At 37.7% G+C, this 11,140-nt stretch overlaps 1 protein-coding gene across 3 annotated transcripts in view; it reads right to left on the bottom strand.

Moving 5' to 3' along the window:
* The window catches only part of Esco1 (establishment of sister chromatid cohesion N-acetyltransferase 1), a 47,438-nt gene that overhangs the window by 30,541 nt on the left and 5,757 nt on the right, over window positions 1-11,140 (bottom strand). For all 3 annotated transcript variants that reach the window (XR_002822036.1, XM_004635783.2, XM_023720357.1), the window contains exons 3-5: window positions 6,470-6,584; window positions 5,148-5,208; window positions 1,463-1,568 (exon numbers count right to left, since the gene is read on the bottom strand). Coding sequence is in view for 2 of the 3 variants with exons in the window: in XM_004635783.2 (XP_004635840.1) it covers window positions 1,463-1,568; window positions 5,148-5,208; window positions 6,470-6,584 (282 nt within the window). In the remaining variant the exon portion in view is untranslated. The remainder of the gene's footprint in view (window positions 1-1,462; window positions 1,569-5,147; window positions 5,209-6,469; window positions 6,585-11,140) is intronic.

Below are 11,140 nucleotides of genomic sequence, written 5' to 3'. Positions count from 1 at the left end.
ATATATATATATAATTTTAAAACTGTTATGTATACATTTAGCATCACTATGCATTAAGTACTATTATTTAATATTTTATCAAAGGATGGCAGAAACAAAATTTACTTCTATGTGCCTGTCCATGTACTACCTCCTCTGGATTTTTACTAATAACAACAAGATGGTAAGAGAATCAACTCAGGATAAACAGTAAGAATTATAGGCCAGGGGTCAGGGAGATAGCTCAGTAAAATATGCACTTGACTGGCAAGAGCAAGGGCCTGCCTGCATTCAATCCCTGGTTCTGCAAAAAAAAAAAATTATAGGCCATATATACCGGAAAAGAACTTGAATAATTGTTTTCACAACATAAAGAATGTTATATTCATTTTTTTCCCTTTTTTTTTTTTCTAGTCAAATTTAGCGGTGGGGGGGTTGTATACCAACTTTAGTGACACTAATGTTAATAAGTTCTGATAACCCACTGCCATCGGACCAGCCTGTTATATTCATTTTTAAAGGAAGGTTTATTTAGCTTGTTGTTCATTTTACATGAATCTTTTTCTTCTTGCCATAACTTTCTGAGAATAACTGAAGTAAGTAACTTTTCTAGACTTGCTAGTTTAGGAAAAAGTCTGTAATTACAACCCATTTCGGCCATCAGCTTTAATTCTGGGTTCCCACAGCTCAAGTTGGTCATTACCAACTTGAGAGAGAGGTGATGAGAAAAGTACAGACAGAGGAAAAAGAGTTGACACCAACTCAGCAACAAAAAGGCCAAACGTCAGACACTGCCCCATTGGCACTAAATCCCTTACAGAAGAAAAGAGCATACTGGGTTAGAAAATAGCCTCAGGATTCTTCAGTTCAGACCCTCAAATAGCATCCAGTGATTTTAATGCAAGGGCACTTAAAACAATCCACACCTAAACATAGTAGGGCTCTTCACTCTTCAAGGGCCACAGCTAGTTCACAAATTCTTTAGGAGGGAGCTAAGAAGCTGAAAACTATGAATGAGAAAGGCAAGAGCAAGACAGAATGCTCAGAGGGGGAACTGTTGCAGTGGAGGGTGGGCAGGAGAGACCCACTGTGAATGAAAAGATTGAATGGAGGGGCAGAGAGTAGCCAGGCAAACCATGTCAGACTAATGAAGTAGTGAGAAAACATACCAGCTAGGAGACAGAAAATCGCAATCTGAATTTTAGGCTCTGTTATTTTAGTTTCTCGAATTACTCAAAGAGGTAGTAATAAAAGAACATAACTAAAAAAAAATGTGAAATAAAGTATTAAACTTTGTTATAAGCAAAGCTGGAAGTATGGGAAATATATTTTGGGGACATATTATAATACCAAAAATATTTTCCATGATGAAAACTTATGACAACAAAAATAATCCTTGAGAAAAGAATGAATTTATTCTTTAACACCTTGCACAAATAGAATGCTAGAACAATACCTCTAAAAGATCAAGTTGTATACTTACTATGACCAACTGTTTTTCATCAGCTTTCTCTGCTTCTTTTAGTTTCAAATCCTTTGGAATTGTTATCTCCAATTGGGAACTACATTTAAGCCAAGAATGATTTTCCCTTTAAAAAAATAAGATAAATGTTATAGATTCACATCACTTTACTAAAGAGAGGAGAAACTTTTTTTCTATTACAACTATGGCAAATTTCAACCTCAGAAGAAAATGATAAACATTTTTTAAAAACAAGGCCTCTAGGGCTGACAAAATAGCTCATCAGTCTAAAGCACCAGCTTAGGGCTGGTGAGATGGCTCAGTGGTCTAAAGCACCTACTTAGAACAGGCTAAGCTAAGCAAAGCACAGGGACTGCGGTTCAATCCCCCAGCACCACATGCCAGCCAGCCCCGCCCCCTGGTGGGCTGAGCTGGCCACACACACACACACACACACACACAAAATAAATACATAAATAAATAAAATAAAAAATTTTTAAAAAAAGCTTACTATCACTTAAGTAAGCAAGGCAAGCAATTAAAAAAAAAAAAAAAACCTAAAGCACCAGCTTAGGCAAGCGCAAGGACTGTAGTTCAGCCCCACCCCTAGGGGGGCAGAGCTGGCCACAAAAAAACACAAGGCCTTTACCTAATGCAGCCCCTTGGCCTTAGATCCCCCACACTGTGAGCTGCAGCACTTTGGGCAACTTAATAAGAGCTTGTCTCAAAATAAAGAAGAGGGCCAGGATGATAGCTTAGTAGAATAAAGAAGAGTGCCAGGATGATTGCCAGGCAAGCACAAGAGCCTGAGTTCAGTCCCCAGTTCTGCCAAAAAAAAAAAATAAAGGAGAACTGGGAGAGCTAGGGAGATAGCTCAACAGAATAAGCACTTGCCTGGCAAGTGCAAGGTCCGGAGTTCAATCCCTGGTACCGAAAAAAAAGAAGAACTGGGGAATAGAGCTAAAGGATACAGTTCAGTGACAAGAGTACATACTTATCATCCAGGAGGCCCTGGACCAGGCATCAGGAGAGTAATAGCCAAGATATTAAATCAACTTGTGTCCATCAATGGAGGACTCAATAAAGATATGACCGAAATATATATAGGAGAAAATTGCAGAGCCTTCATGTAATGATCAAATAAAAGGTGTAGTACATGGTGTGAGACCAGACACTACTTATATATATGACTGAAAAATACAGTGATTACTTAATTTTTATAAAATTTGTCATACCAACTATCCCCTCAACACTCATGCTTCACTTAGAACATACTCATCTTATCATTCTTGCCATTTTCCAAAGCAGTTTTGGAAGTCCTATTCTGTGAATGTCTCCACTTGCACTGTTGTGGTTGCTTCAAGGTCCCTGAATTGATTCAAAATCTGTACCTTTCATGGTCATTTTGACTTTGGGGAAAAGCCAGAAGCTACACAGTGCCAGAGCTGGTCACAGTGGATGAGGGCATACCATAGTATTTTTATAAGCCTGCCTTTACTTTCCATAGAGACATTCTCCATACCTTTTATTACATATCATAAAGATATGAAAGCTTCTAGAATAGCACTAAAAGTGGTAAGGACAAAGGGACAAGGACAATAAATGCGTCCATAGCACAGGTGAGTATTCTGAGGTTGATTAATGGCAATCTATAATTAACTATAATAACTTTTTAAATATTCACCATGTATTTTGATCATATCTAGTACATGAGGAATACTATTCAGCCATAAAAAAGAAATTCTATTGCTTGCAGCAACATCATTAAGTGAAGTTAAGTCATGCATGGAAAGACAAATATCCTATCATCCCATTTATATGTGGAAGCTAAAAAACTCCATTAAAGTAGAGAATTGAAAGGCAAGGAAGGAATGAAAGAAGGCAGAATTAAGAGCATCCTTAATAGGTAATGGGAATCATCAGGTTTGATGGGACATGCCTGTAATTGCAGCACTCGAACTGATCACCATGAGTTCGAGGCCAACCTCGGCTATACAAGGAGTTCGAGGCCAGCCTGAACTACATAGCAAAACCTTGCCTAAAAAAAAAAAAGCAAAGTACAGGAGTGCCATTGAGATTGATTGCCATTAATCAATCTGGATAGATGGACTAAGTTCTAATGTTGTACAGGATACAAGACAACTATCTTAACAACTGTGTATTTTTAAATAACCAGTACAGGTTTTGATATTTACAACACACAGAAATGCTCAACATTTGATCCCCTCCCCCCAAGGAACCAAGGATTGGACTCAGGCCTTTGTACTTGCCAGGCAAGCGCTTATTCTACTCAGTCATCTCCCCGGCCCCAACCATCTCACCAGCCCCCAACATTTGAGATAGTGGACATATCAAGAACTCCAATGTAGTCCGTATACTCTGTGTACAGGTACAGCAAGACCACACTATACTCCATAAATATGTGTTACTTTTTGTGTCAATCAAAACTTTTAGGAGGGGCCAGGGAGATGGCTCAGTGGAATAAGCACTTCCCAGGCAAGCACAAGGGCCTGAGCTCAATCCCCGGTTCTGAAAAAAAAAACAAAAAAACAAAACTTTTAGGAGAGAAAACATGTAATCTTCAAGGAACAAAAGCCTGCAGCACCTACTGAAGTTTAAATAAAATTATTTTAAGTTTTATACTTTAACTATCTGAGCTACCCAGTTCATCCTAAGTTTGTTAGTAACCCAAAACATAGAACAGTGACTGAGAATGCCACTTACTGGCTGAACACTTGCCTAGCACGCATGAAGTCCTGATTTAATACCAGCACCCCCGCCCCCCCACACACACAAAAGCAAAAACAGATTTTCTCATGTATGATACTGAGATGGCTGAGACTGGGTGTGGTGGCATGCATCTGTAATCCCAGCGCTTAGGAGGCTGAAAACAGAAGGATCACTACAAGTCCAATCTATGTGAGACCCTGTACTAAATAAATTTTTAAAATAAATAAATAAAATAAAAATCTGTAAGAAATATATATAGGAAAGCACACATGTAATCTCAGCACTCAGGAGGCTAAGGCCAGAGAACTGAGAATTCAAAGCCAGCTTGCACTATACAGTAAGACTTTGACTGAGACACACAAAAACAATCTATGTAGAGGGCTAAAGTTATAGCTCAATGCACTTGACTAGCATGCACAAGACCATGGGTTCCATCCCCAGCACTGGAAGAAAAAAAAACTGTTTAAAATGTACAAGCAGGGAGCCAGGGAGATAGCTCAGTAGAATAAGTGCTTGCTTGGCAAACTCGAGGGCCTGAGTTCAATCCCCGATTCCGCAAAAAAAATAAATAAATAAAATGTACAAGCACAGGTGCCGGGGAGATGGCTCAGTGGAATAAGTGCTTCCCTGGCAAGCTCAAGGGCCTGAGTTCAATCCCCGGTTCCACCAAAAAATTAAATAAAATAAATAAAATGTACAAGCACAGAAAAAAAATGCAATAAAGAAAATCTGAGTCAGGCATAATGGCACATGCCTACTATAATTCCAGGATCAGGGAGACAAGAGCATCAGCCCAAGTTCAAAGGCAACCTAGACTACACAGTAAGATCCTGTCAAAAAGAAAGAAAACAAGGGAGAGAATCTGTGAATAAATTGATGCTTAATTGCATAATATTTTAGGGAGAAATCACCTAAACTTTTGAGAATAAAGTATTAAAGTTATCAAATTTACAGATAAGTTAAATTAGTATCTTACCTATTATCACTGTCCTTAGATGTTTGGTTATTGAGTATACTGTGCTGTTTGGGAGCTGAACCTGTAATTTAACCAAGAAGGGTCACTTATTAAGCTTTTTAATAGCCCTCTATTGAAATGTCAAAATCATTATACATAAAACATTTACTGCATTGAAGCTTTCTTTTTTAATGAAAACACTTGATAAAATGAAAACTCCCATCTTGAAATCACTCTGAAGAGAAAGCTTATCTCAGAACTGTAAAAAAAATCTAATAGTAGATTAATATTTACGTCTAATTTCTAAGAATTTAAAGCACTTCTTGCTTTAAACCATAAAGGAAAATATTTCATTGCCTGCACAATTATATCAGCTACATGGAAGAAATGAAAACATATCCAAGTTAAAAAAAATTAAGGTCTCCAGACATAATCACTTAATTAAATGCAGTAATAAATCTACTTTGTTTCCAATGACTTCATGCATTTCTCATTTGTATTAAACACTTTTCCAACTAAGAGAAAAGTTACAATGACAGGTAAAAGCAGCTACTACCGGACCCCGTATTCTGATCAGGGTGTATCTTTCCTCTGGGGGGCAGAGAGAAATAATAGAAATCGAGACTTCTCTCCCCTCTGAAGCTTCATCTATAACTGAGCATCCCTATCTCACAACTCAAGTAATACAATGTAAAATTTTTTTCACAAGGTTACAAAACTAGTGTTTTTGCATGGTATAAGTGGAAAAACTATATCATTTACTGAAATCCTTAAAAATGACTTATTGAGGGGAAAAATGAGTTACTGAAGGTAAAAGATGAAAGCCTGAAATAGAAAAGCACAAACAGTAAAATATCTGAAAAATAAATTGCTACCACCACGAATGCAAGTAATTCACTGAGGAGCACTTCTCCATATCCAAGTTTAAAAAAATTAAGGTCTCCAGACATAATCACTTAATTAAATGCAGTAATAAATCTAAGTAGCCAATAAAACAAGTAGCCAACAAAACAAAAGATAAAACAGAATTTTTGACAGACAAGGTGGCACAGCCTGGTAGCCCAACTAGTTAGGGGGTTGAGATAGGAGGATCACAATTTAAGGCCAAGTTGGAGGACCTAGTGAGAGGCAAAATTTTAACAAAGGGCTGGGGGACAGTTTCAGAAGTAGAGTGCTACCAAATGAAGGTAGTACAAACTAACTAACCATAACCATGGTAATCACAACGGTGCAAAATACAGCAATGGTTACGGAATCAACAGGTCTATCTGGTATGAATTTTCTGTAATAGTAACAAAATGTCACCAAACACTGAAATCCAAATAATATTTTCAAAGTATTACCTGGAAATTTACTTTCTCCTGTATCAATTTTTGTTTGATGAAGCAGAGTTGAAACAGAAGTGGTGTTTTCTAGTTGACTGTTTCCCAGCTTTGATTCCAAACATAAGCTGAAATTCTGAACAAATGTAATTTGAGACTTTCATATCATTGAGGCTTATACCAATATATTTTCAGCAAACTAAGAAAACAATACTTTACACTCAGTGTAACATGTAGACAGATGTGCCTTAAAAATGTCTCCATTATCTTGTACAAGCTACCCTCCCCTCCCTGCAACTTCATGCTAAATTTATTGATCCTACTGATAAATTCTAGTTACTAGTTCTATACCTTTTCTGAGGTTCATGTCTAGACTCTCATAATATGGTACAGTCATGTCTGACGACTAAGCATTTTGTTTGTAAGATTTAAAATGTTACAAACATAAATCACAAGTCAGATTTTGAAACTTTACAAAGAATGCCTAATATTTTTAAAAACTGACTATATATTGAAATGATAGTATTAATTGGTTATATGCAGAACTGGGTAGTACAGTAAGTCCCTAACTCAAGAACTAGTTCCATTCCAAGAATGTTCATGAGTTGATTCATCTGTAACCCAGGTGAATCTTATACTGTACACCTTTAAATCTTTGAACACACTTGTGAATGTTTTTAACTCAAGTATGCCTAAGTTGGGGACTATGTTTTTATATGACAAGTAAAATATGTTAAAATTAATTTTTCCTATCTCTTTTTGCTCTATGAATGTGCTACAGGATAATTTAAAATTATCCATGTGAGGGCCAGGGCGATGGCTCAGTGGAATAAGCGCTTTCCTGTTAAGTGCAAGGGCCCAAGTTCAATCTCCGGTTCTGCCAAAAATAAATAAATAGATAAATAAAATTATCCATATGGTTCACTTATTTCTACAACGACACTGCTGATCTTCAATACCTTTCCAACTATAAAAATGCAATTCATTACTCAAAAATTAACCTAATCCATCTAAGACAAGATTATAAGCTCTACCCCAGCCTTGCCAACTTGGTGACTTAGGGAGACCCTCTCTCAAAAATGGGAAAGGACAATGGAGATGTACCTCAGTGTGGAGGCTCCAAGTTTACTCTTCAGTATGGGGGAGGCTATATTGGATTATAGTGCTAAATTCACGTACCTATAATATTTAAGTGGCAATGGAATACCCATCGCCAACAAAACTAAACAAAAAAGGGGATACAAATGAAGGACCATTTTGTATCTGTATATACAAAATAGGATAGATATACAGCTACTTTCTCTTAATTCAGTGAGAAGAAAGATTTGTACTAATAGTGTTTGGACAGGATATCATGTCTGCATCTTACACTATGAATAACCACTACGAAGACAACAATATGCAATGTATTAATTCTTGAAACTGTCCTATTAATTGGTTTTGAAACTGTCTCATTGCTATTTGTTTCTCAATTAAAAAAAAAAAAGTATGGGCGAGGGAGAGAGGCCCGAGTATGTAGCTCTGTGCAAAGGTACAAGTTTCAATCTCTAATACTTGTTAGGGAGGGGGAATCCCTCTTCTATAATGCGTTCTCAAGCTTTCGCTAATTCTCCTTTACCTACTTTTGTGTCCTCGTCATTTGCATATTTGGAATCAGTTATCTGTTTGACTCATCCATAACTTTTTTTGGTGTGGGTATGTATTTTAGTACAAGGTCTATAGGGTCTCACAACACAGATCCGACTTGACTCCTAGTGATCCACCCGTGTTCAACCTCCCAAGAGCTGGGATTACAGGTGTGCACCACCACACCCAGTCTCAACTGCTGTCTCAGCGTGCCCTGGGGGCTGGGCCGGCATGGCAGGCGGGAGATCAAACCCCGGCTGCTGCATCTGCCTAAGAAGGTTCTTTAATCCACTGAGCTATTTGGCCAGCCCTTTCCATAACTTTTTGTGTTATATGGAGATATGTGGTTTAGGGTAGCTTCAAACTCAGAGCTCCTCCTGCCTCAGCCTCCTGAATGGCACAACACCACACCCCACATTATCTATACCCCTTGAGAGCATGCTATTTATCTTTTATTTCCCAAGAGCTTCTAATTTAGAAACTTGCCAAAGCACTTAATTAGTAATATAAAATATATTCCAAATATCATCAATACTATCTATCTCATGGAAATGGAAATGAGAAAAAAGGAAACAACTGTGTCTTTATTGTGATTATTGTAATGAATGTGTAACATTTCTTTTAAACATGATTAAAAACAAAGCAGAAAAAATTAAAAACAAGTGGCTAAGGCAGGAAGACCACTAGGAGTTTGAGCCCAGGCTGTGCTACAGAGTGAATTCATGGCCAACCTAGACTATACAGAAAGACCTTCTCTCCAAAAATATTAATAAGTAAAAGCAATGACACGGGACTGGGGATTCAGCTCAGAGGTAGAACACTTGACTAAGAAGCAGGAAGCCCTGGGTTCAACCCTTGGCACCAAAATCAAAAACTAAACCTCAACTAATTAGAAATTGGAAAAAAAAAAAAAAAAAAAAAAAAAAAGGGCATGTTAATAATGGCTCTAAACTCCATTAACAGGAAGCTATTGATTTAAAAAACCTATCACAGAGGCCAAGCGCTTCCTTTAGGGCTAGGGAGACAGCTCAATAGAATAAGTGCTTCCCTGGCAAGCGCAAGGGTCTGAGTTCAATCCCTGATTCCACCAAAAAAAAAAAAGAAGACTATCATAAAATAACTGTGCTTGAGGCAGGGCACATAGCATAGTGGTCTGAATGCCTACCTGGCAAGCACAAGGACCCAGGTTGGATTCCACAGTGTTACATTGAGTAACACATGCCACTCCAGCCCTAGAACCCCCAGCATGCCATGCTGGCCACCAAAACCAGGCATGGTGATGCATGCCTCTAATTCCAGTGCTGGGGAGGCTGAGGCAGAAAGATCACTCTAAGTCCCAGCTGTGTAGTGAGACCCTGTATCAAATAAACAAAAGATTAAAAAATACTAAAAAATTAATTAAGCTTCAAAATTTATAATGTCCGAATAACCAAAATTAACCACCCACAAAAAAATTCGGCCTTGGGCTAGGGAGATAGCTCAGTAGAATAAACGCCTGCCTGGCAAGTACAAGGTCCTGAGTTCAATCCCTAGTACCACAAAAAAAAAAAAAAAATCAGCCCAAGAATTAGGAAAGTCATGTTAGATACTTACAGCCTTATTAACCATCACTTCTCAGTACCACTCATACAGACAATCAATGAGGAAAAAAAAATGGATGGCTTATATAAAAATATTTTCGGGGATTGGCAAGTGCAAGGGCCTGAGTTCAATCCCTGGTTCCGCCAAAAAAGAAAAAAGACCTTGCGCTTGCCAGGCAGGTGCTTACTCTACTGACCTGCCTCCCCAGCCCACATGCTATACTTCTCATACTTCATTACTTAAAGATTTTAGGTAACTCACAAAATTTTCACTTCTGGGGTTGGGGAGATGGCTCAGTGGAATAAGTGCTTCTCTGGTGAGTGCAAGGGCCTGAGTTCAATCCCCGGTTCCACAAAAAAAAAAAAAAAAAAAAAGAAAATTTTCATTTTATAAATATTAAATAAACTTTTTTGTTTTTCCTGACAGGCACTATTTCATGGAAAATTTATTGATACTGGTTTCTCTTTACCATTCTACAAACGCATGCTAAGTAAAAAGCTTACTATTAAGGATTTGGAATCCATTGATACTGAATTTTATAACTCCCTTATCTGGATAAGGTTTGAAGATTTATTTTTTCAATAAGTCATTTTCTTGAAACCCATTTATATCTTTTGTTATGTATGTGTGTGCGTACTATATATATATATATGTATATATACATATGTGTGTGTATGTGTGTTTGTTTTTCTCAACCCAGAGATAACAACATTGAAGAATGTGGCTTAGAAATGTATTTCTCTGTTGACATGGAGATTTTGGGAAAGGTTACTTCACATGACCTGAAGTTGGGAGGTTCTAATATCCTGGTGACTGAGGAGAATAAAGATGAATATATAGGGTAAGGTTATACATTCATTATGAGTACTCTGAACCCTTAATCTTGTCCTTGTCAATAGTACCAGTCTTTGAAGTAACATGATACACAACAGTCTTTACTTTCTCACCACCTCTTAGGCGTTTCACTTTTTCCCAGCCCAGATACAAGAAACCTGATGCTGCCAAAACTGTGTAGCTGCTTCACTTTTAGGCTGAGGTTCTGTTAGGTAGAACCAAAACCAAATCAGAGACCAAGCTTTAACTCAAGTCTAAGACTCATCAGCATTTGATGCCACTTTCCTAGTTTTAACTTACACTCACTGGTGCTTATCACATCTGTTTGAATTTGTGTTATTTTGATTCCATGATCCATGCCATCCTGACTTTTTTCATTTTCTCTTTAGTTCTCTAAACCTCCGTTTTTTCAACATAGGTGTTTTTCCAAGGCTCTTGGTTCAGCTTTCTTCTCTAAATACTCTGCTACCACTGCTTCAGTTTTCTATTAAAGTACCCTCTAAAGGCAGTGTCTCCCAGAGTGTCCCCGTGAGCAGGAGTCCATACTTTCTGTTAGTAGCAAAGTATTTCTTGTCTTTTTGCAAGAGATAGTCAAAGCAGAGTTACTGGCTTAGAGGACTGTGTTGCTTGCCACAAAGTTATAACCACCCT

Source organism: Octodon degus, unplaced genomic scaffold, assembly GCF_000260255.1.
Source record: "Octodon degus isolate 3935 unplaced genomic scaffold, OctDeg1.0 scaffold00075, whole genome shotgun sequence".
Classification (NCBI taxonomy): Eukaryota; Metazoa; Chordata; class Mammalia; order Rodentia; family Octodontidae; genus Octodon; species Octodon degus.
The sequence above is the reverse complement of the archived record's forward strand: the minus strand, read 5'-3'. Positions and strand labels throughout refer to the sequence as shown.